Source organism: Temnothorax nylanderi, unplaced genomic scaffold (assembly GCF_030848795.1).
Source record: "Temnothorax nylanderi isolate EJ_2023f unplaced genomic scaffold, tnyl_v1.0 TNYL_tig0319_pilon, whole genome shotgun sequence".
NCBI lineage: Eukaryota > Metazoa > Arthropoda > Insecta > Hymenoptera > Formicidae > Temnothorax > Temnothorax nylanderi.
The window spans coordinates 27,727-55,000 of record NW_027249381.1 but is presented as its reverse complement, the minus strand read 5'-3'; the positions used below and the strand labels follow the sequence as shown (position 1 = coordinate 55,000).

At 32.8% G+C, this 27,274-nt stretch overlaps 1 protein-coding gene across 2 annotated transcripts; it reads right to left on the bottom strand.

Moving 5' to 3' along the window:
- Nucleotides 1-1,243: 1,243 nt before the first annotated feature.
- LOC139781162 (protein glass) lies at nt 1,244-16,941 on the bottom strand. 2 transcript variants are annotated; one of them, XM_071720000.1, is made up of 6 exons: nt 16,426-16,941; nt 14,639-14,975; nt 13,762-14,052; nt 12,337-12,696; nt 11,066-11,233; nt 1,244-1,868 (listed from the first exon to the last, which is right to left on the bottom strand). In XM_071720000.1, the coding sequence occupies exons 1-6, from the start codon at nt 16,487-16,489 to the stop codon at nt 1,703-1,705; spliced, it is 1,386 nt and encodes a 461-aa protein (XP_071576101.1). In that variant the 5' UTR covers nt 16,490-16,941; the 3' UTR covers nt 1,244-1,702. The 2 variants fall into 2 exon arrangements, 1 of the variants encoding a protein (XP_071576101.1); XR_011720442.1 differs by lacking the exons at nt 11,066-11,233; nt 12,337-12,696; nt 13,762-14,052; nt 14,639-14,975; nt 16,426-16,941 and adding exons at nt 2,214-2,398; nt 2,517-3,448 and having other exon boundaries at nt 1,739-1,868.
- Between the last annotated feature and the right edge of the window lie 10,333 nt (nt 16,942-27,274).

Below are 27,274 nucleotides of genomic sequence, written 5' to 3'. Positions count from 1 at the left end.
CGTGATTTTACTTTGTGGTGTGCTATATTGGATATGTTGCACATTCGAATCTATTACTCATCCCAATTCATGCACATTTTAATCTGGTCGATATATATGTAAAATAGAGTGTACAAGCCTATTATTATTGGAACATGTGATCAGAAATAATTTTTTATTAATCATAAAAAGATATTGTCGAATTTGATTTGTGAAATCATATGATATCCCCATCGACTTGTATTTTATTAAATTTTATTATAGCATCTGTGAGGCAACTGAAAAGAAATAATCCTTATAAATAAGAGAGGAAAGAATAATGTTTGTAAAACGAAAATATACTGCACTTTTTTTATTTATGAGGTGCGTTTTAAAGGTAGGGTCTGATCGATCATTTAAAAAATAAATTAAAGTAAAAATATTTTGTTAAACCATAAAAAGCATTTACATTCTTACTTTTCTATAGACTCATCGGTTTTTTCTAAATACTTTCCATCGAAGCATCCATTTTTTTATGTTCTTTGCGCTGAGAGATTCGTTATGAGGAGGTTCAACCAATTCAGCACTGCTGTTTTCAACTTCTCATTTTTCTCAAACTGTTAAGAACGAAGCCGTTTCTTAAGATGAAGCGAAAACCACTTAATACAAGAGTATTCGAAAAGTTTTTACTTGAATTACTGACATTTTTTACTTGAATTTTTTACATAGTGTGGACTGCAGAGTATGGGTATGCATTGCCATTGAGAGCGATATCTAACATCAACACTTTCCTTTATCTTAAGAAAAATTAAGAAGCAGCAGTGTTGAGCTGACTAAACTTCCGAATGGCCTCTACAGAAAAAAAACTAGTATCTTGGTACGAAAAATATTTGAAAAAAATCAGTAACTACATAGGAAATTAAATAAGTACGTAGACTTTTATCAGTGAAATTTTTTCGCATTTGTTTTTTAATGCTCAATTAGTCCTTACTTTTGAATCACGCCTCGTAACAGATACAAGTAAAATAAAAATAGAATAAAAGTTTACAAGATATTTTATAAATTGTAAAATGTATCTCTTTTTGTTAAAAATTGACAATATTAAAAATAATATACATATATATTGTATATTGGCATCGGATGCATAATATTATTTAATATCTCGGGCCTCTGGCATAGTTATCGATCAGATGGAAGAATTCTATGGAATTTCGTTGCGACTTTATATTTTGAGGGTTGGAGTCAATATAATTTCCTATAACTATATACTTACAAAAAACATAACTTTCCTTTTTCTCAGCATAATTTATAGTATAATTTGCGTTTATAATTTTGTTACAATTTAATTACAAAATAATACATTTTACGTTGATTTACGTCATAATGTATATTATATAATTTGCTAAATTCAGATTTCTTTATATCATAGATATAGGAAAATTACTCGTATGTTTATTCACGACGATTTTTTGGCTTAAGCTGATTTTTTTCGCGTATTCATTAAATTAATGAATTACACCAATATCCAAATTTCTTTTAAATTAATTTTACTAGTAAATTAATTAAACCGGTATTAAGTAAATTTTATGTACTAGAAGTCGCGTTGTATTTCTGCGTTTCACTTTTCTGGCGAGTTTGTTCCTAATCGAATCACAGGTATTCGACAGCATCTGGGCAATGAATGTGCAGCATTACTGTCGTTGATCATCGTCATCGCGGATTGTACTGGTGCAGAAGGATTGTGTCACGTCAGAGAGCCGCCATGGACTCTCATGTGCCTATTGAGATTACCGCTTTGACTGAATCTAAGCAGACATAGCTTACACTGATACGGTTTTTCACCGGAGTGTATACGCAGGTGCTTAGTAAGCGTTGAGCTGTCGGAGAACGCTTTCTTACAGAATCGACACCTGGAAAAATGGAGAATGCAGAAAAGAATTAGTAATTTAACATAATTTAAGGATAATTAAATTAAGGTTAATCTCAAAATAACATGAAACAACAAGATATATATATATATATATATATGTATATATATTTAATAATTTAGTTTATATGTATAATTTAAAATAATCTTTTTAGGACTAATCTCCTTTTAAACTTTCAAATCGTTTAATTGCAATTTTATTAATTATTGCATATCTTGTTATTTCATGTTATTTTGAGATTAACAATTATCCTTAAATTATGTTAAAATATGTATACATATATAGTGGTATGAGTTTACAACAACTATTGAAGCTTGTTGCACGAACCATACATGTAGAACCAGTGGCTTTGTAAACTTTGAAGGTTCATATCTCCGGAACGGCTTTTGCAAAAGATAATTTTTGGAGGTGTTTTGAAAACGCCTCGATGAAATCTACAACTTTTATCTCAAGGAAAAAATTAAGTTCCATTTAAGAAATTAGTTGCCTTTAAAATTTCTTGAAAATGACATCTGCAACATAACTCACATCAGGATCATGTGTTCCCCTTTAGACAATACAACTTTTGTTTGAAACATTTTTCCATATTTTCTATATTTTTCGAGATATTTGTCGATTAAAATGACTCACCCTGTATATATGTCGTAGGCAAATGGTTATTTTAGGAAAATAGCTTCTGACTAGGCAAATGCTATCTGCCTGGCCAAATAGCTTTCATCATTTATTCTTGCTATTTTCCTAGTCAAATGCTATTTTCCTAGGCAGATGCTATTTGACTGAACCGCTGTTAGGCAAATGGTATTCCGCGAAGCATGCATTGGTGGGTAATTCTTCAGTTTAGCTACCCCAGCACAGAAATCGATGAAATTAGGCTTATTCGACGCGTTTTTGCACGAAACAAAAGAATCTGGCAGAAAAAAGTGTCGCTCTGCCCCGCGAAGCGAGATATTAATCGTTAAAGTTGACAGGAATTAGGTTATGATTCCTGTCATACCGACGAGATGTAGCGACCATGAACATGCCCCGCGACAACTTCTCACTGATTTTAGGACACGCCTTCGGCGTATAGATTAGTGACGCGCTTTAAAAGTATTTAACTATTTAAAGCGCGTCACTGAAGTGCACCAATGCATGCTTCGCGGAATACCATTTGCCTAACAGCGGTTTAATCAAATAGCATCTGCCTAGGAAAATAGCAAGAATAAATAGTGAAAGCTATTTGGCCAGGCAGATAGCATTTGCCTAGTCAGAAGCTATTTTCCTAAAATAACCATTTGCCTACGACATATACACACGTACACGCGCGCGCGCGTGTGTGTGTGTGTGTGTGTGTGTGTGTGTGTGTGTGTATGTGTGTATGTGTGTGTGTGTGTGTGTGTGTGTGTGTGTGTGTGTGTTATGTATAGGATGTATGGAAAGGTAAAGTGAACCAACTAGGAGATGAAAGAGGAGCTTAAGTATAATAAAAAATTTATATAAACTTTTGTTGTATTTGCTATAGTTTAGTAAATATAGCACTTCATATGTATATAGGGGTGTATACAGAGTTCCAGGATGGCAAAATATCTAAAAAAAAATGTAAGTTTTATAAAGATGTAGGGTTAAAAATGTTTACTTTACTTATAAGTTTGATCTTGGGTGGCGTCGTCAAGGTCAGGTCAAGGTCACCTTGAATTTTTTTAATAGGACCTCCTATTTTTTATTGCATATACTTATAGCCCTTCTTGAGACCTTTTCAAGACACTATAATTTTATTTTGTTTTGGGTCAGTCGTTGCGAAGTTAAGCTTTTTATGATAAAACGGCGACTGTAGCAAGATGAAATAAGTGGAGATACCACTATCGTATTATACCCGTGTATAAAAGAGGGGATGGTATCTTATTAGAACCATGGGCGCTCAAAGATTTCACCTACAATTGCTTTTTATTGCTACTACTATTTGATTTCTTAGCATATCCTTTATTATATTTTAGTGCTGTCAAATCACCCTTAATAAAAAATGGACTAATTACGACATTATTTAAAATATCTGCCCGTATCCGGCAAATACTGCCCACGAACAGTAAGCGTTACAGGTGCAAAGTTTGACCAAGCAGCTTCCTCGCGGTACACATTAAGGTCTTTCTACATAGAGGTCGTAAGTAAGAAGTCGTAAGAATTGACCAATCACAGTCCATTATTCTCCTTGCGGTCGAAGAATAATGAACTGTGATTGGCCAATTCTTACGACTTACGACTTACGATCTCTATGTAGAAAGACCTTTAAGTAACGCTAATGTTGGCGGCCAACTGATTTGAAATCATTCCTATATCTAAACAGTTGTCCTCTTTCCCTCATCTCGTATTCATTCAGCAATGTAATGCTAAAGATCTCAAGTAACTGACACACACACACACACACACACACACACACACACACACACACACACACACACACACACACACACACACACACACACACACACACACACACACACACGCACCACGCACGCACGCACGCACGCACGCACCCGCACGCACCCGCACGCACACACGGTGCCAATCTGTCCTTGCCACCAAATCACCCCCACTTTATCCCTTCACCATGTCTACTTTACCCACTTTACCTCACCTCTGCATACATTATCTACCACTCAATCCTTTATACATAGGAATAATAGTACGATAGTGGTATTTTTACTTTCATCTTGCGTAAAGTTACAGTTGCCGACATCTTATCATAAAAAACTTGATAACTTCGAACCGCCTGACCCAAAACAAATAAAATTATAGTGTTTTAAAAAGGTCTCAAGAGGGGTTATAAGAACATGCGATAAAAAATAGGAGGTCCTATTTAAAAAATTCAGGGTAATTTTGACCTGACCTTGGCGACCAAAGGGTTGGACCCAAGGTCAAACTGGCAAGATTCCGATAACTTTGGCGCCTTAATTTGACGATGGTTTCTGATAGTACTTTTAACGCTGAACAAAAAATTATATAGGTCTTCTAGGGCTAACTAGAGTTCGGACACCGTCCGCCATAAACAGGGGAGAAGTTAGTGGGAGTGAGACAAAGCATATCCCGAAGTACGAGAGTGGGGAGACTGTCTCTTTCGATCGTTCGCATAATTCCTTGTTAATGGCGGACGGTGTTCTAACTCTAGTTAGCCCTATAAGACCTATATAATTTTTTGTTCAGCGTTAAAAGTACTACCAGAAACCGTCGTCAAATTAAGGCGCCAAAGTTATCGAAATCTAACCGTCAATCTGATAAGGCCAATAAATAAACATTCTTAAATCCTATACCTTAACCTTTAGACCGCCGGAAAGCCTAAATATAGGCTCTACGTGTGATCGGAACTTTGTATATGTTATATATAAGATATAAGCACAACAATTTGAGGACTTTCTAAGAGGATTAAAGTTTATCAAATGCCGGCGGTCTAAAGGTACGAAGTAAGAGAGAAGGAGGTCGAACTCCGTGAAACAAAAGTGGTCCCGATTCGTGGCACCTAATTGAGAGGGAGTCCGCTGAAGGGAATGGATTCTTATCGTTGGGCGCCATTTTCAACCTATAGTGCATGTAACATATACTGTAGGATTTTCAGCACTCGTGAACGCACCCTAACCTTACCCGGCCAGCCCGGTCTCTTACTTCGTGCTCCGTTTGTTTACGTGCATTTGCATCGTGAAATCACGTGCTTCGTGCGGGAAATAGAGTCCGTTGGTGACTGTTGGTGCCCGTAAACGTATTCGGACGTGTTCTGTTCTGTCCTTTATTATTTTGCTGATATTTTGTGAAATTTGCTGATGCTCAGCGTTGAGTTTGGACTAATTATTTCGAGTAAGGAAAGAAAAAGAAGATATCGTGAAATGGCGTGTTGGATAAATGGATGCACTACGAAAGGAGGAAAAAAAGAGGCTTTTACAAAGAAAAGTCTTTTTACAGCTCGCACGGAAAAAATGTTGCAATGTTGGCGTGACAATGAAATTGCTGCAAGAGGCATCAATGAATTGAGCAAAAAAAGTCGCATCTGTGAGTTGCATTTTGAGAAAGATGATATTCTCAGAGAAGATATTTTTCATATGGCAGATGGTGCAACTATTACGGTACAACGTAAAATACCGAATACCGAATACCGATTCCATCTTTGTTGCTCACTAGATGTTGAAAAGAGACAGAATTACGCTTGTGTCGACTTGAGTCGCTAAATGAAAAGCACCTATAATCTTACAATATACCCAATGATAGGTACTTACATAAAGTGTCATATTTTTGTCAAGTATAGCACGCCATGTACAGGAAGATAAATCTTCCTTCCAGTAGACACACATTACCATCTCCTCTGTGATCACGGACATGCAGTATTCTGATGTAAGAGTAAGACTTGTCAGATTTTTCTTTATTTCAGTCCACGTTTGCAACTCGCCTTGTTCGTGATGTAAAATAGGATTGTCTGATTCACATTCAGCTGGCACGGAAACGGAACAATTAACCGTACTCTTCAACTGAGCCGTAATGCTCGTTTCTCCATTCTGCTGTCCTTTCGGTTTCTCCTCGTTAATGGGATTCAAACGACAGTAACTGATCTCCGATGGAAAAATAGATGGAACAGCATCTTCTTTCAACTTCGGTATTTTACGTTGTACCGTAATAGTTGCACCATCTGCCATATGAAAAATATCTTCTCTGAGAATATCATCTTTCTCAAAGGCCGGTATTCATAATCAGATCTTATTTCAAGACCGTCTTAAGTAATATCTTAAGATGCTAATACGGCTCTGTGATTGGTTAATGACATCTTAAGATTGTACTTAAGATGGTCTTAAATATAAGAACCGACTATGAATACCGGCCAAAGTGCAACTCACAGATGCGACTTTTTTTGCTCAATTCATTGATGCCTCTTGCAGCAATTCCATTGTCACGCCAACATTGCAACATTTTTTCCGTGCGAGCTGTAAAAAGACTTTTCTTTGTAAAAGTCTCTTTTTTTCCTCCTTTCGTGGTGCATCCATTTATCCAACACGCCATTTCACGATATCTTCTTTTTCTTTCCTTACTCGAAATAATTAGTCCAAACTCAACGCTGAGCATCAGCAAATTTCACAGAATATCAGCAAAATAATAAAGGACAGAACAGAACACGTCCGAATACGTTCACGGTCACCAACAGTCACCAACGGACTCTATTTCCCGCACGAAGCACGTGATTTCACGATGCAAATGCACGTAAACAAACGGAGCACGAAGTAAGAGACCGGGCTGGCCGGGTAAGATTAGGGTGCTTTCACGAGTGCCGAAAATCCTACAGTATATGTTACATGCACTATAGGTTGAAAATGGCGCCCATCGATAAGAATCCATTCCCTTCAGCGGACTCCCTCTCAATTAGGTGCCACGAATCGGGACCACTTTTTCTACTCGCGCGCTATGAAGTTCGACTTCCTTAGCTCTTACTTTGTGGTTAAACCTAATCTGACCTAACCCTACAACTTTTCTATGAAATATTTTTTATAATACTTTTTCAAGATATTTCACCGTTCTGGAACTTTATACACCCTGTTTATACAGAGTGTTTTAAGGGGATCCTATTGCGGCAGTGCACTTTATGCACTAAGTGCACACTTTAACTCGTATTTTATTTATTATAAATGTTTAAGAGCAAAAATGCAAAATTGGGCTGTTTCGGGAACTACATATGAGCTTACTGATTAAAAATATCCTAAATGGAATAAGATTCATTCGATATTTTGGCTAAATACTTATAATTCGTAATCGTAATTAAATTACGAATTATAAGTATTTAGCCAAAATATCGAATGAATCTTATTCCATTTAGGATATTTTTAATCAGTAAGCTCATATGTAGTTCCCGAAACAGCCCGATTTTGCATTTTTGCTCTTAAACATTTATAATAAATAAAATACGAGTTAAAGTGTGCACTTAGTGCATAAAGTGCACTGCCGCTATAGGATCCCCTTAAGACCCATGGAAAACAAGCTTTAGGGAATAATAGGTCTCTCCAAAAGAATCAATGTTTATTAAAGAACCCGTGTCCTCCGACGCGTTCTTGAGGAGCTACGCATTCTTAAGGCCCCCGCACAATGAAAAATATATAAGGAACAAGGAACAGATATTAGCGATTAGAAATAAGAAATCAGGAATAAAGCTGGTGTAGCATTAATACACGGCTTCCGATAGGTTAAAAATCTATTGCCTGTGTTATTCCCTGTTTCTGTTGCCTGTATTTTTCATCGTGCATTCAACTTTATTCTTGATTCTTTAGTCCTAATCGCTAATATTTGTTCCTTGTTCCTTATATTTTTCATTGTGCGGAGGCCTTTATTCACACTGCCTGTGAAGTGGTAACCAGTCGCACGAGAGCATTGCGCGTGACATATGACAATACTAGTCCACACGTTCTTTAATTTCAATTTTGGTTTTTTGTTGTTTTTTATATTTTTATTTACACATTTTATTATAAGAGGTGCTCAAAATTCCTGCCTTGCATCTGATTATATTAATTACATATAATGAATACCGTATTCTTTTATTTTTCTAACTTATATATTTTTATGAAAAGAAATTAAGAGGCGTCAGGTATTGATTGAAAACTGTTGCTGGTGAGACGCAAACGGAGCGCAATTTTCTTCCTCCCAAATGTGGCTGTTTTTAGGAGCTTTCCAGTAAGCGACACAAGTCGACACAAGTATCGTTTTGTCTTTGTTACTCATTGCTAAAAAAGAAAGATAGAACGACATTTGTGTCGACTTGTGTCGCTTGCTGGAAAGCTCCTTTTGCTGTTGAAGTGACAGTAGTCAAGAGGCACTTTGAGCACCTCTTGTAATAAAATACAAAAAGGCCTTTACACATAAAATTCCGTAAGGACGTAAAACGTAAGCGTAAGAAAATCGACAAATCCCAATCGAGTATTTTCCTCTACTGCATGGAGTTACGGACAGCACAATACTCGATTGGGATTGGTTGATTTTCTTACGCTTACGTTTTACGTCCTTACGGGATTTTATGTGTGAAGGCCTTAAGTGTAAATAAGATTAAAAAAAAACAACAAAAAATACAAAAATAAAATTAAAGAACATGTGGATTAATATTGTTAAGTGCAATGTTGTCATGTGTAATATTGTCATGTGCAATGCTGTCGTGCGATCGGATGCGAATAAGGATGCATATAGCTTCTTAAAGACATGTCATCGAAAGACAAGAGTTTAAGGTAGTTTGTCCGCAAACCCATTTTCTTAGTAATCTTGTAAAATTTGAACAGCATAATAATGTAAACACGATCTAAACACATATGTGTAATTAGAAAAGGATTGACCATATCAAAGTTGAAATAATGGAAGTCAAAGTAGCGCTTTTTACATGTATTACAATTACGAAAACGGCTTTCGATATCACGTTCCTAATTGTAGCAAGCAAACTACTCTTACGGTTTTAATATAAAAGATAGTAAAAGAGACTTATAAAAATATTCTTACAAAAATACCAAACCTTTAACCGTCTAGTTTTGAAGGAATTGATACGTAAAGTTCACAATTTCTGATAGCGATGAAATATATAAATAGCTATAACCTGTGAAGATCTAATAGCATACATTAGTGTCTATATATCTGTACATATGAGGTATTTACACACATATGCATAACGCGGACAATCAGCCGAAACTATATATGTTAAAGCGCGAAAAATTAATATTTTTTTTATGACTTTTGAAATATATAAATTTGACTGATATTTTATTGTGATAATGTCAAAGAAGCTGTATATCATAAATCATATTTACAAAAATTTAGCACAGATTCGTCGGACTTCTTCGTATTGATCATTAACTTTTTGACAGTATTGTCATGGACAAACTTTAACAAAAATTGATTTTTTTTTGTAAGACCTACCACACTCTAAAGTTTGTCCTATGAGTGAAACACCCTGTATACATGAGGTGTGTCTCAAAAGTAATGAGAATGAATTTATTATAGCCCATTTACATACTTGAGAGTCCCGTGAGTCCTTTAAAGGCCTGTGTCCACGATGCTAGAACTTGGTCCAAGTTCTAGCATCGTGGACACAAGCCTTAACGGGTTTTTCACTTTGAGAAAGGCAAAGAAATTTTTTAAATTCTGCACCACGATAACGCATCCTGCCATAACGCGCTAACAGTAAGGAAGTTTTTGGCAGAGAAAAACATCCCTGTCTTTCCACATCTTACAGCCCTGACCTGGCTCCGTGTGATTTCTTTACTTTTCCCAAAGTGAAAAATCTGTTAAAGGGTCACCATCACAAGACTTTCGTTCAAATCCAAAAGGTCGTGACACACGCGCTGAATACATTCACAGATGCGGATTTTCAGCGCTGCTTTCAGGACTGGTAGAACCGCTGAGAATAGTGTGTGCTTTCTCAAGGGTCAAGGAGCCTATTTTAAGAGAAATCCGAAGTAACTGTCGATTGGGAGTATGTAAATGGGCTATTATAAATTCATTCTTATTACTTTTGGGACATACCTCGTATTATGCATGTAAGAGACTAAATACTATATGTATAGTAATTGTAATTGAGATGACCTCCAAATTTCAGAAGACTGTCATTAATTACAGGATGCTAACAATACACCAGGACATAAACTTCGAAATAATTATTAGTGTTTTCGCATTCCACCACGTATATTTGATAGCCTAAATTATTAAAATATAGCAAAAAACTATTTGATTAATAAATAATTCTAGATCGTGATCAATATCTATTTTTCTCAAAAGGATGATACACAGACTGAATTATATAGGTACGCATCTATTAAACTTGGATAACAAAGGAAATTTACCACATATGTTACCAATCTATTATCGAACGCGAGTGGTGGCATATAAAAATATTGACTTATTTCGACGTAATACAAGAAAAGGATTCATCGATTTCTTTCTAATTCGATGTGGCTATTATACAATAAGGAAACAGGAGTCATAAATACTAAATTGTATAGAAAATTCATGTTTATTTGTTTTAATGATTAATCACAGTTGTGAATTGTCAATTGGAATCACTTGTTATTTGCCACTTATTGCTAGCCAAAATTTAAAAACATAATTTAATAACTTGAGTAAATAATATCAGATTGCCAGAATTCAAGGATAAATACCGATTTGTCTTTCGGTTGATTCTGAAGAATAAATTCAGATATACAAACCTATAGGGTCGTTCACCCGAGTGCGTCCTCATATGCGTGGTTACTGAGCTGCTTTGCGAAAATCTCCTGTCACACACCGGACAACGGAAAGGTTTTTCGCCGGAGTGCGTCCTCGCGTGCGCGGTCAGGTTCGCCGCCTGGCTAAATGCCTTCGAGCATGCGTGACACCTTTTCAAAGAATATTAAATTATTAATTAACGAAATTATATTTTTCTAAGAAAGAGATAAAATAGGAAACAACTAATTTTGGTTTTTTGTTTTCAAGATTTTCATGTAAATTTTAAACAAAAATCGATTAAGAATTTACTAGAAAATCTAATCTAAAATTAAAAGAGAGAAAAAAGAGCCAATTTAAGAACATCCTTGTAAAGGATTTATATCTAGACATACTTTTTCTTGAAGCTGTTTAAGTTTGAAATTTAAATCAATGAAATTAAGGAGAAAGATCCAGTTGTAAAACCATAGGGCACAAAACCATCTATCTTTACGTTCTTTATTTTTATCATTGTTTCAACATATTTAAATCATTTTTGTTTACTAGCTACATTTTGACCGATGCTTTTTTCTTAATAAATTTTTGAATTGTAGTTATGTTTTGACTAAGTTAGTATGTTTTAGTAAAACCATAGTTTTTTAAAACTCGAATAATAAATTTATAGTCTATTTATGGATTTTTTATTGTTTTTATTGACTTTATTATTATCATTATTATTATTATTAATATTTTATAGTTACAGTATGTAATAGTTTATTTTATAGAATGTATAATTCATTTTAATGGAATAGTCCATTTAGTATGTTTTTTTAAATTTTTACCATAAATTTTCATAGACATTAGGAAAAAATACTGGGACTATAAATAAATAATATTTAACAATAACTGTATATAATTAGCAAACTTTCGTTCGATACTTGCGATAGCAGATGCATTGTTTTGATTCATGCAAGGACCATATATATGCAATCTTTTTTTTTAAACACTTGTCCAGAAATTACTTTATATAGTTCAAAATGCAGGATACAATTTACTTTTTTTTTTAAATGAAAACAAATTTAATATTTTGATTATTCTCAAAATAGAAAAAAATGTATAATATTCTTTAATACAATACTGTATTATTACTATCACTAGAATATTATAGCTTCCTTTTAAAAGATGAAATATAATAAAACGGAATGGAATAGCTAAATAAATGTCTCCCTTTCGTTCTTCTTTTAAATCCATCAAATTCTGCACTCTTCCCATCGACATTACATTCGGATGTACCGACCTGAACGGCTTCTCTCCAGAGTGAGTGCGCAGGTGAGTTTTGAGAGTACTAGGTCTGGCATACGATTTGCCACATATCCTACACAGATTGGGTCTGCCATTATCTTCGGGGGTAATACCGCCAGCGGTTGGACCCGTGGTATTTACACAGATCGCATGTTCACCCCCGAGCTGCAGCCGGCCACCATTATGATGCGGCTGAGGGTGGGAATGGGGATGACCGATCAGACCGCTATTGGTCGGCGCGCCCTGATTCACCCTCGCGGTCGTTTGCGCCGCCACCTCCACCGGATTGCCGTACTGTGGGGCGGGACTTAGAAGAGGTTCCACGCCCCATGCTGACGAATAACTTTGTTCGTATCTAAAAACATACACACACACATACACAAAGATAAAGATAGAGATACAGACGTATAACAGAAGAGCAGAGATAGGATCAAATAACTGCACTTTGCAGGGAAGATGTAGAAAACAAGATGGCGGCCATTGTTGGGAGATGAACGTTCTTATAGAAGTAATTGATGGTTGAGATAGTTTCAGAGATAATATTACATTATAAGGATGACAATTTTAAGAAGAGGAACATTTTTTAAATTATTATTTTTTAAAATATTTTTAATAATAAAATATCTGCTCGGTAAACATTTTTTTATACAAAAATATGTATAAATATAATTTTATATAAAATATATCCATATACAATATGGCTAATAAATAAACAATACCGCCTATGTGACAATAAATAAGTTTTCAGGAGAGACAAAAACTGTGTTAAAAATGAAATATACAACAACTATCTATATAATAAACATTCTTGAATGAACATTGAAACTCACATCTGTAAATAATATGTATGATTATTTACCTTACCCTGTAGAATGATACGAAACAATCGAAGTCAAAAAGTACATTTGGAGAAAAATATATAAGTAGATAAGATTGTTTATTTATAGATGATATGTTTATAGATGATATGTCTTTCTCTTATATAATCTCTGTCGGTATATACAGGAAAATATTAAAACAAATAATTAAAAAATAATTAGAAAAATAACTTTTGCACTGTTTTTTATAAAAAGTAAAATTGCGATTACGATACTCTCTATACATATAATTATATATTTATATACGATTATTACATCATTATGATTATAATATAGGCAATTTTTTATTTCCTCAAACTTTACTGTCTATCAAAAAATGCGAAAATTATTCTTTTAATTATTTTTTCTGTGTACATATATGAACAGAGATTGTATGACAAATTTTCTACTGGGTGATATAATCATATATTACAAAATTAGTAGATAATAATTGAGACAAAATTAGTAGCAAAAATGGGTTAATAATGGATTAGCGAACATTTCTTTGGCTGATTTGGATAAGAAAGAGAGAGAAGAAGAAGAAGAAGAAAGAAAATCCTTACCCGGAGTGCATATTCATGTTCATGGTCATGTTCATCGACACATTGACGGACATGGCGGCAGATGCAGAACCGTAGTGACCCGGGCCTGGAACCGACGGGCCCAGATTCTGCACATAGTCCTGTGAGTAATGATGAGCCGCGGCGGAGCCGGTGCCAGTGGTGTAATAGCTGGCCGTCGGGCTTCCAGGATGCACTACCGCATGTTTCAAGGATAAAAGAACGTCGGCAACACCCTCGCCGTTCGCGCCGTTGCTCGTCCTTGGCACGCATTCGCCCCGTGAGCAGCCCCAGCTGGAAGAAGCCTTGAATTTTATGGGTTTCGTCGAATTGTCAAATTGTCGTCAGGTCAATAAAAGCGTAATTGTAGGAGAGAGAAAAACTAAATGTGCGTGTGTGTGCGTGCGTGCGTGTGTGTGTGTGTGTATGTGTGTGTGTTTAGATACAGTTATGTGCAAAATAATGGCACCGGCTAAAAAAACGACGAAAAATCTAAATTTAAAATTAATAAACTTAAAAATAATTTCCTTATTTATTAAATATACATCAATTAATAGAAACATAAAACATCTCATCTCATTATTACAAAAAGATAACAATAAAAAATGGAATTTTATTAAAATTTAGAATTTTCTTCATTTTTTCAGCCGGTGCTATTATTTTGTACATAACTGTATATTTTTTAAATTAATTTGTATTATGAAGATTACAACAATTCATTTATATACATAGATTTAATTAAATATAACTAAATATAAATCCAATACAGTTTTTCAAGTATATCATTTTAAGCATGGAATTTAAATAATATATAAAGAATAGACGAGACAAAAAACTGAAAAAAGGAGAAGTGAAAGAAAAAAAGAACCAGCCAACTAACTTGTACGTTCCTGAGCATGGGCTGAATAATCCTGGAGGTAAGGGATCCAAGTCCAGCGGGGGTAGAGGGAAACCTGCCATATCGTCGACCCAGAAGCTACCGCCGAATTCACTCACGGCCTGACCAGAAGTTGGAAGTTGCTGGCCCTGGTCGGCGCCGATATCAGTCGGCGAATTCTGCAGGTCCTGCAAGCGCAGCGTGCCTTGCAGAGCGGCGCCAAGGACGGCTGCCTCCTCGTTCTGATTGTCGGTTGATAGAGCGTCGTCACCCGAAAGCACCCCTAGTGATCCAGAACAGAGGCTAGATGAAATAGTCGCCTCGATGCTATCCACGGAACCTAAGAATTCAGAAAACGTATCGATCAATTACCGAAGAATGATTTTTGCTGATTTCAGGATGTATATCGCAAAATAGAGAGATGAAGCTGTACAGAGATTGTGCACTGATATATCCCAAAAACCTGTGTTAAATTTGCGATCGATTGTTTAATCCGTTTCTGAGATATTTGCTTTAAAAGTTACAGAAATTGTATACATATATATAGATATACTTCTCATGTAAATATCATAATATGTATCTCTGCTCCTGTACAGTAAAAATGAATGAAATTTTTATTGTACACTTCTATGACATCGAGAATTGCAATTATGGTTTTTTAAGTTTTTCTGTTAATATTTTTTTTCCAATTTTTTAATGATTTATTTAAACAATATCAAGTACAAAAATGGGACAAAATTGCGATTTTTACGCTTTTTCTGTCCCAATGATAACATGTTGTTTATGAATAATTTCTGAGACTAGCTTTACACTGTTTAATCAAGAAAACAAAATTATACTATAATATAGCTATACGTAAAACATCCTTAAGATATTCGAAACATTCAAGGATAACATTTATTTTAAAAAAGTACTTAAATTGTATGAAAGTTTATCAAATATATCATACATTTTGTAATCTAATCCAATATATTGTTAATAAAACGTATTCGTACAATTATAATATAAATAATATATGAATATCATAATGTGCATTATATATGAAATATATATAACAATAAAATTATATACTGAGAACATTGTAATACATAAATATAAACATATGTTAAAATTAGAAAAATATTGATACTTTTTTACGATATATTATCCCTTTATCACAATATAGGAATACATTAAGCGAACTTTATGCTACAATAAGGCTTGAAAATGAAAGATTTATTAAAGTCAATCGGAATAATCTTGATATTGGCAGCTATCCTATATGCCGACACTCGCGATACTTTTTTTGATACTTATATAGACGTTGTTAATGAAGTAATTAAAAAAAAACATTGTATCATCATAAAGTGTAGTAATAATACTATACGAATTGGCTTTCTAATTTTCCACCCTCAAAGTTTGAAAAATTATAATTATAATTAGTTTGCAAAAATTGACACATTACTTTTTCAGGAGTCACTTTAATTGTGTAATACACAAATATAAACATATGTTAAAATTATTAGCTTGATTATTGGAGAATATTTATTTTATTAGAGCACTCTGGAACTGGATTGTTCTTATAAAATTGAACCGAACTGAAGTTTTTAGAATCTGGTAATGACTAAATAAATATGTAGATTAGTTATCATTGTTCACAGTTTTAAAACTATTATTAGGGTAATCGATTAAGAAATATAACTATTTCTAGGAAATTCCACACTGTGTCACCCGCGTTTTCGCTTTCGTGATCGTCTTCGTGATTAGCTTTGTGATCGCCGCCGTGTGATACGGAGGATCCCAGGTCTCACCTGTGCCGAGGGTGTACGGCGGTTCGGAGGTGTTAACCGCGTGATGATTCTGCAGAAACTCCATCTCTGCGAAATTCTCGACGATGGCCTATCCCCCGGATGCACACCACTGCGCCCACCCACTCCTCCTCTTCGCAACCCTCGTCTCCTCTCCCTATGGAAACGCGCTATAGCGCTGGTCCAGCCCTCTCCGGTCGTCCCGGTAACGGCGCGCAGCTTCACCGCGAGCCGCCACTCGCCATTGATGCTGTTTTTTGCGACATAAAGTAAATGTGAAACTGATTAAAAGGTATTTTAATTGTTTTGTTATGCGCGATCAATTTTATTAAGTATATATTGCGAAATAGAAGGGTTTGTGGATCGATGCAATCGAAATTATGCATTTTCTGCGGACAAATAACTTATCTTTCGAGATAAAATTGACCTTCCTGTTAAGTGAGAATATTTATTTTGTTTATTACGAAATCATTGAGCTTCGTCGGACCGTTAAATTTGTGGATAGAAAAATTAGAGAAAATGCATGTAGGAAGGTAAGATAAAATAAAATGAAATATCTCTAATCTTTGATTTGTTTTGAAAATATAGTTAAGATAGATTAAATAAATTTATCTACAGAAAGTTAAAGTGTTCGCCATTGAGTTTTTATCATATATTATATAACATGAATAATTGACTAAAGGATATTAGGATTTTGAATGAAAATGTTAATTAATTGTCATAGTTTTGTCGTAATAAGAAAAGGGATTATATACATATGGATCTAATAATAATTGAGATATCTTCTGAAAAAAATTAATGTAAAAGAAAACGAATATAAAACTTTTCTTTGTTTCAATGTCTTATTTTTGTAAAAATTTTGTAAAAAATCTAATTTAATTATTTACAATCAGAATAACACACTTTGCAATAATTCTGTTAAGGATATATATAATAAATTCAAATTTTGCCGAAAGTTACAGAACGAATCAAATATATATTTTAATTTTTATGAAGAAAACTTTTCTTTTTTTTAACATTATTAGAATTTTTTTAATAATAATAAAAAAGAAAATTAGATATTTTGTTCTAGCATTGAGTGTCAAAAATATATATGTAGCCGATTGGATATATTTATGTGTTTTAATTTCTATGAGAAAAAAGATTTCCATTTCTGTATAGGACAATACCTTTTTTAATTTTTCGAATACTTTATTTCATCAAATTATTCTTTTATATATGAATAAGTCATGTACAATATTTATTATGCTCGATAAATATATTGCTAACGCTGGACCGAGATGTGACTGCAAAGATCGGCCAGATGAATCAATGAATGACTTTTTATGAATGACCGAATGAAGAAGGAAAATGCACGTGCATACGGCTCGCCACACGCGTATAGACGTACCTTTATGGCTTGGAAGACCTGCCGGTCCCTGTTAGAGGGTTCTGCAGAAAACCTGTCGTCGGATATTCCCATTCACAGATCCGCGATGCCTGCATCTTCTTATATGATCTTTACACCCGGTAGCCTTGGCCAAGAATCTTTATCTTTTTACAGCTAATGGTATGATCTCGATTTTTTTTTCACTGCAAAGTCACTTTTGCTTTCACCTCTAGGATAGTTCCTTCAAAATTGAATGGCGAATCATATCACTTCAACGATCACAATGCACTTAACAACACATGATAAGAAAACAAGTTCTTTATATCAATCGAAGTTTTCAGTCCACACTATCTCCGTGATTTTATTGGTCAAATTTTCTCGTTTCATAATATCCTATTATTTCGTAACGTTTCAATTTTTTATACATTTTATGTGTATTATATATTAGATCTCTCACGCACAATTTTCCATTCCATCATTTTAATTTTTTAAATTTTGTTATATATTATGTTATAATTTTCTGCAGTATTTTCTAACTAAAAATATTTCACTTTTAGCGACATATTTTTCTTTACGTGAATATTCTGCACATTTTTGCGATATTCTCTCGCGAAATTAAAAATCTAGAGACAGGAACTGAAATACTTATATTTTAGATCGTATTTTATATAGTTTCAATTATAGAGCAAATTAATTACGCGTTTTATATTATGCGACTCTGAGTATTCGTTAGGTCTTCTTTTCTATTGTATGTTGATTTATCACTTGTTTATCTCACAAACTTTTCAAATTTCTCTCATATCTTTCTGATGTCAGCTTTAATCTGATATCCTGGACATAATCTTACGTTTTGCATTTTTAGCGACACTTCACTATCCCAGTTATTTTCGAACTATGATTGTTTTCCAACGAGTCAAATTATTAAATTATTTTCAAGAAATTATTTGATCAAACTGATAACGACTTTTAAGATTCAGATGTAGAAAATCTGCCACTTTAAATCGTCTTAAAGAGTACTTTCGATTAAATTTTAAGCAATTAAACTTCAACGCAATTTTTGGACGCGCGACTCTTAGAGACACTGCCATGCTGGCGGGATGGCATGTCAATGTCTCTTGGCTAACTAGCGATCTACCACCTATCCACCACCCACTCTCTCACCCCTTAAAGCGGCTCACTGACTATGTACGTACCATCCGACCCCACTCCACTGCTCTCTATCCCTTTTTTCCCTCCTTGTGTCTCTGTCTTGGTCTCCCTTTCTTCTCTTTCTCGTTTCTTCTTTCACCAACTGAAACTGTGTACTAACATATTGTCGTCAGATCTTATGTATCTCTACTTGCGTAAAAGTGACGTGCAAAGTGGCAGAACAACATGATGTACTTCTTGCAGTTAAAAAAAATATTATTTTTTTTTCTAAAGTCAAAAACAAAAAAATTGGAAAATAATTATTAAGAATGTTGTTGGAAATTAAAATTATTACAAAAATAAAAAGAAAACGAAACATACGTTATGAGAGAATATGGACTAATAAAATATCAGAAATGGCAAGATTTCCTTCTTTCTTCTTTTTCCTCCTTTTTTTTACGAATCCGCCTCATGTAAGTAGAATAAGAATTTTAGAAGTGAAATTAATGTTTATACTCATATCCAATACAAGCAGATCATAGTTTTAATTATATTTAATCAAGCCGTTGCCGCTGTCAAACAACGTGCATTATATATGACATCGGAAATATGGGATACTAATCGCTCGTTCGGCGATCATCGACGATCTACTTCGGCTATACATATGACATATTATATATATCTTAGTTGGCTGGATGGAAGGGAAATATTATATTTTCTCTAGATACCATTACCGCACGCCGATCACGGTGGTCCTGCTCTTCGATACCCTTCTCGAGATCACCGGCTTGTAATGCCTTCCTTTTCGTGGATATTGACCAGTCAACGGTGAACTCGACCGTGGGTTCTCCTCGGCATGCAAAGATCCTGCGTCACTTTCCTGAAGGATTTGTTACTTCAACAACAATTCGACGTTACATCACCTTGAATATGAATTTAGAGATAATATTACACAGTAAAAAATCGTGTGTACATAGCGGACCATATGTTAAAATTTTCTTGTGTTACCAAGTTTTTATTATTATTTCAATGTAAAATTAACATACAACAGTTATGTTATTATTTTCTTAACATTTCCATGTGTTACATTTATGTCAACGTGATAATTTAACACTTTATGTATGCCATTTAGAAATTAAATATTATTTTGAGTTCTTTTAACACAATTATTTTAAAAAATCAACACGTCTTAAAGTTATTTTAACACATAAACAAAAGTTAAAGTAAATTTTCAAATAATCGTAAACTTTGACATACAAAATAATTAAATTTACTAAAACTAAATGTTTCTATTACACATAATTTAAATAAAATAATTAATATCATGTGTTAATATAACTTGAAAAATAAAGTCAAAAGAACAAATATAAATGTAAAGTATAGTGTCAATTAATTAATATTTCTAATTTGTCAACAAGTAACACACGATGAATGAGTCATTTTAACTTAAGATTTAGAGTGGACTTTCTGGGATATGTAAAAAATGTTATAATTATGTTTTATTTTTTACTGTGTATATCTATCAATTTAAACATAATATAAATAAGATATAACATTCTCTCTAATATATTATTTTGTTGTTTTATTGTATTATTATTACATTATTAATTATCATCAGTATATCACCTATTTAATATATATTATTTAAAATATTTTTCTCTTTTTACAATGAAATATGTTCTTGGATGGGATGGGGGGGGGGAGTATAATTTTCATAAGATAAATGTAGAAAAAATTAATTTAAATAAATTCAATAATTAAAGTGTATGTAAGAATATTGTAAGTATTTCAAATTTTTTATTACTTTGTATTCTCATTAAAGTATGTTATCCTATAAGCGTATATTCGATTATCTTGTCTCATCATAATCCTAAGTACCGAATGGCGAGTATAGACGTTCCGTCTGACTGCGTAGTTTCGATATGCGGACACAGGAAGAGGAAGTCAACCGCACGAGCACGGCACACCGTCATCACCATGTTGTGTGTCATCGTATCAGCGTGAGGGTGCCAGTGAGAGCAAAGATCATGTTTTCCGCTCGTCCGAAATTTGTCGATATATATATAAAGTATCCCGTGCGTTTAATGCAATGAAAGACTTTCTGAATAATACGAAGTTAATTTTCTTTTCTTAATATATTTAGAGAATAATAGGTTTTAAATAATTAGTAATTAAAAGAGGGACTTCAAGAAATATATGTTTTTAATTAGCTTAAATTTATGCATGTAAGTAAATAACAAGAAGGAATACTTTTATATTTAATTTACTTAATATAAATCGTGTATTTAAAAGAAAATTTCGAACATTGCATTTCTTATAAATATATTATATGGCATAAGATAGAAGATATACACAAAAAATAATTTGAATTTTTGTTCATTTTATATTACAACAAATGTTAAAATGGTCTATGTTAATTATGTCATTGTAAATGCATAATTAACACATAAGCAGAGAAAATAAAGAGAAAGAAAGAGGGAAAGAGCGGATCACATACATGGATCCAGAACTCATGACACGTCGTGTGTACAACCTGGTATTGACTTACACTTCCAATCGATTAGGTCTACGGTATTTATGTTGAGCCTCGTAAAAGATATTCCCTTTTTCCTTGGATCTCAACAATAAGTCAAATTAGCGATAATTATATTAAATAGTTCAGAGTTAAGCACTAAAGTAAGTAAAGAAAGGTGATTAAAAGTTTTTTAAAAATTTTAGAAAATTTAGAAATAAGTTGTAAAAAAAGATCAGAGAGATTTTACACTTAATTATATGTTTAATTATTTTATTTATTCTTTGCTACAAAATATTAAATTAATTAAATTTAGAAGAATTAAATGATGATTTAAAGATTAAATTAGAAAAAATGATTTATTATAATTTAAATTGTATTATTAGAATTATTATAAGCTAAAATAAAAAAAGATTAAACTATTAGATTAGAAAGAATTACGAAAAATACTATTATAATAAACTTTAATAAACTTAAATACTAATAAACTTTAATATGCATTAAGTAAAAGCAAATTCAAAAAATTAAAAATTTTTTAAAAACAATTAAAGCAATATCAATAAAAATAATTTATACACGGAGAGAATTTTCTCTTAAAATTTACCCTGAAATCATGGTAGTTGTGGGACAACATGTACCACCAAGAATTTTATGCGAGCTATTCTGATTAATATCCACCATAATAAAAAATATTAATATCTATTACATTCAAATATGAAATATGTTTGATTAATTTTACTAAAATATATCTAGGAAATTTCAATAATTTTTCAAAATTTACCAATCTGCTTGGTAATTTTTACCACGTTGTTTGTAAAATGTCTTTTGTATATTTTAAAAATTCCTTGGTTGCCAAGTTGTTCCAAGTTTGTAGTGAATTTAAGGGTAAAATATAACAAAAAATTCTCTCCATGTAGAAATCATCTTTAAAAACTATTTTTTATCTTAACTAGAAAATTACAATAATAATTTAAAAATGTGTTAGACCTTCCGTGATGAATTTTATTGAAACACTTTATTGAAACCAGAGTTTGCGAGTTCTTTCTTTAAACTTGCTTTGGAGCGACTATTCAGTCACCCTTCTCGCCTTTTTTCACTCCCTATTCGAATCGCGAATCCATAGAATCATGGTATAGCAACGAAATGGAAGCGACGGCAGGTACGATACGGGGTACTTTTTGACGCACCTGTGTTTGCCCGCGACCAAAATCAAAGAAGAGATTAAGTACCATTACAAATTATGTAAACACGCACGTGAACTCAATCATTCTTTTGACCCCCGCACAGTTCTTTACATGATGACCACGTGCGTACGCACTATTTGTGTGCAAGGAGTTTGAATGCAGGAGGATTAAAATTTTCTGGTTACACGCAAACATAGATACAACATAGAACTTCTAACATTTGCAATTTATATATCTGAGTTGTTAAAAATAAATTTCTATCGCCTAATATATACAATTATATGACGCTGATGATTACAATATTCAGCAAAAATTAATTTTTTTTTTAGAACTTTTGAGAGAAAGCAAGAAATTATTTTCCATAATTTCTTAATGCTGAATACATTTCTGTTTTCTAAAGTATACTCATTAATTATATTAAACATTTCATTTTTTATTTTTTTTTATCTCAAGCTAGTACCGTTTCTTTTTTGTAATATTCTTTTCTATTATGAAATTAAACAAAAAGTAACTTCTTCTTCATAAATAATCATGTATGAAAAATTTTTTCTCAGAGAATTATATTAAAACAGCTCTTTCTTATAACATCAAACTCAAAACTGTGACATATTTGGACATTTCCGAGGAAAAGAAGCATCAAACGTCAAACGAATTACCAAAGAATGATTATTCTTTTTTTAACTTTTGTATTGAGCCGTGTTATACATGCCAGAAATAACGTGTCTCAAGTTTCTTATTTCGGAAAAAGAGTTGGTGACGAAGAAACTATAACCGAGCGGCGCATCTGCCCACGAGGAGCCAGCTAAGAAAATAAGGCGGGGAAGCGCCGTCAAGATGATTATACATGCCGTAACCGTTTCCTCGGGATTAGGATATGCCCACTGTCCACTTTTCCCCATCCACCATAGACGGTTCGTTCGAATAACCGATTGAATTACATGTGGCGCGTGCCAGCCGGCTACGCGCGGCTCGTGCACGGTTGTTCGTATGCGATTGTGTTTATAAGTCGATATTACACCTAAGTACCTAACAAAACTAACAATTTTATCTCATCGAGATCCAAGAAGTGACAAAGGGCGACCTTCATTGATTTGAGAACTAAAGACGCGTTCAAAAATCCGCACTTATTAATAATACAATTTAAATATAAAAATAATATTTATTTTGTAAGTAATATTAAGTACTAATATAACATATTCAGTAATATTGCGAAAATAATGAAATCTTTATTTCTGTTCCTTGCAACATAAGGCTCTGATAATCGTGCTGAAAATCCATATACAAGACTGTTAAGGATGTTTTACCTATATCTATATATAGTATAATTTTGTTTTCTTGATTGAAGACTTTGCATGTATGTCAAACAACTCAAAATTTTTTATATGTTAGAAGGGATTACTGTTAACAGTTTGAGTATGATTTTTTGTTATTTAAATAATTAGTATTGTTTAAACAATTAAAAAAATTTTTTTGTGGCAAAAAATTTTGAAACTTAAAATACAATATCAATGATGTATGTTTTACACATAAAAAAAGTTTAAGAAATGTCTTAATGGTTTATTTATATTTTATTTATATTTACAGCAAAGTGTCGATTCTCTATAAGGGATAATGTTAATTTTATCAACTTTAAACTTAAATAACTCTTAAATAACTTCAAAATTTTACAGAGTATTTTTCATTTAATTTAGAAACAATTTACAGCACTTTCTGAATATATTTGAAATACCTCCAATACATCCTTAATTACAATAACTTTTAAACCAGTAAGAGAATTGTGCTGAAATTTTACACAGATACTTAGACGTAATAATAGAACAATCTATGAAATTTTTAGATTTTTGGTAATGACTTTGAGATGGCACATATACATCCTTAAAATACATATATTAATGTTTGAGAATAATATTATATAGGAAAAGAAAAAGGAAATAAAAGAACATAAACTCCTATTTTTCTCGTTCTTCCTATACATAACTCTCCAATTGACATAAATTCATGCAGTTATAATATAGATGTATACAAAATATTTTTTATAGTTAGACTACTTTTATGGCAGATAGGACTGATCGATATCAAGAATAAGGAATGTTTTACGCTGGCAAGAAAAAAAACGAATAAATATTTTTATATCAATATATTCAATAAGATGTTTTTGATCGTTTCACTATTTTGCTAAAAATAGCGTGCAGACACGACATACGCTTCGCATATCCAAATAATATTGTACGTGATATCTCACTATAAAAGAATGGATTGTTCCCATTGCGTACTTAAGCCGCAGACTTAATTAAGTAACCGTGATCAAAACGTTTATCATGATCGTGCGGGGATAATCCTCAATCGCTTTGCCGGGACAAGATAGCTGCTATCTTGTCAGACTGGATCTTTAATTACGGACGATTACCGCCGTAGCTGTCATCCCCCGACGCAGTTTAATCACTCAATTGCGATTAAAACAGCTGATTTATGCGGGGTGTTTCAACGAAATGCTTCTGATCTACAGATTTCTCTATTTAAGATTTTTTTCAGAAACTAGTCGTCACTTAAGTAACATTTACATAATGCTTTCAATCAAAAAATCCCTGATAAAATTTTTTTATTTCAGATTTATGTAAATATGTGATAATTACATATAAAATATATGTCTATATGTGCTAATTCTTTCTCTTGTATAATCTCTGTCTGTATACATGGGAAAAATAATAAGAAAAATAACTTTTGCACTGTTCTTTTACAAAAAAGTAAAATTGTGATTAGATTATACGATATTTTATATATAATCATATATATATATAATGTATATACGATTATTACATTTATAAATGATTACATATGGGCAATTTTTTTCTTATTTTTCAAACTTTACTTTTTATGAAATAAAAAAGCAATGCCAGAGTTATACTTTTAATTATTTCTTAATTTTTCTTCTTATTATTATTATTCCTGTACGTGCAAAACGAGATTATACAAGAGAAAGAAAGTATATGTATTACATATTTTATATATATATTATATATAAAAAATTTTTTACCGGAGATTGTATTTGTTTGAAACTTGACTATACCTATACTTGTTCTTTCGGAAATGGAGATCATATTTATATAGTAATATAGCAACAAATACTAACATGGTAGGAGAGTAATTTATTACTAACAATAAGTTTGTAAAAATTTGTAGTTTATATAATAATTAAAATATTTTGTCCCGAATTCTTTATTGCTGCATACAATCAGATTTATTGAATCAAATTATTTATAAATTACACATATCAGCATATCTTATTTTTCAATATATAGTTTTAACTAATATATTATAGTTTTAAAAAAATTATACCTGATTGTGGAAAACTTCACATATAAATCAATGTGATTTGATGAAATTAAGGTTGTGCATCACAAAGCTATATATTAAATAAACCCTTAAATTTACATTTTTAAAACGTTATATTCCAAATTATCCTAAGTCATAATATCATTATCTAAAAAAAAGATATTACATAGCATATATTTTCAAAACTTTTAATATATAGCTTTGTGATGCACAACCTTAATTTCATCAAATCACATTGTTATATGTAAAGTTTTCCATAATCACAAAGTTATATATTAAAAGTTTTGATAATATATACTATGTAATCTCTTTTTTTTTAGATAATGATATTATGATTTAGGACGATTTGGAATAAGTTTTTTGTTAACAAATCTTAATTTTTTGTTTAACAATCATCATCGTTGAGTTTACTCGGAGTCAGTTCGGCGACGCCGAAATTGCTTTGGAGTATCAAGAGTTCGCGAGAGAGGAGGAACGCAAGCAGCAACCCCCCAAGATGGCTGCCGCCGGTTCGAGAGTCGGCGTATCGACGTTTGGCGTTTGCGGGGTTTCCTGGATGTAAGCTCATCGGGAATTGCGGGTCTTCCCACCCCTGCCACTGCTGCCACCTCCCCCGTCCTCACCCTCGCCGCCACTCGCCTTGTCACCCCTGCGATCGCCTTCAAAACAAAGAAACATACGTAATTAAATTTTTGCCCGAGCGTAAATTAATGCACGAGCCATTACTGCAGCGTAAGGGCCAGAGCACAAAGATTGTCGTAACCGTTTACGACTCTGTCGTAAGTCATAAGTCGGTGTCGGAAGTCAACGCACAAGGATTGACGTTAGCGTATGTCGTATCCGTCGCGTAAGCGACACGATGGACTTACGACAGAGTCGTAAACGATTACGACAATCCTTGTGCGTAGGCCCTTACGAATGTTACGATTGCATGGCAGCTACGTACGTAGCAGCTGCACAGCCGACATAGAAAAAAGATTCTTCATACTTACATTCGAACAAGGTAAAAGAGAAATTCTTTCAACTGTTTTTTTTTATTCCTTTGAATAATAACCACGCATATTGAAAGCAGGTGATAATTAATTTTTAGCCGCGTTTTATACAAGTAAAAAATAATTTAATTATTATTCTTGATTACTATATTATTATAGTACATTTTTAGTAATATCATTATATTATTATAATATGAATGAAAGTATTATAGATATAATGTAATTATATTATACAAATTGAATTTGAGTTACATTACAAAAGTACCGAATATCTCGGTAAATTAATAATATTTGAACAGATATTTTCTATTAAACTTGATTTTTTAATTAAATA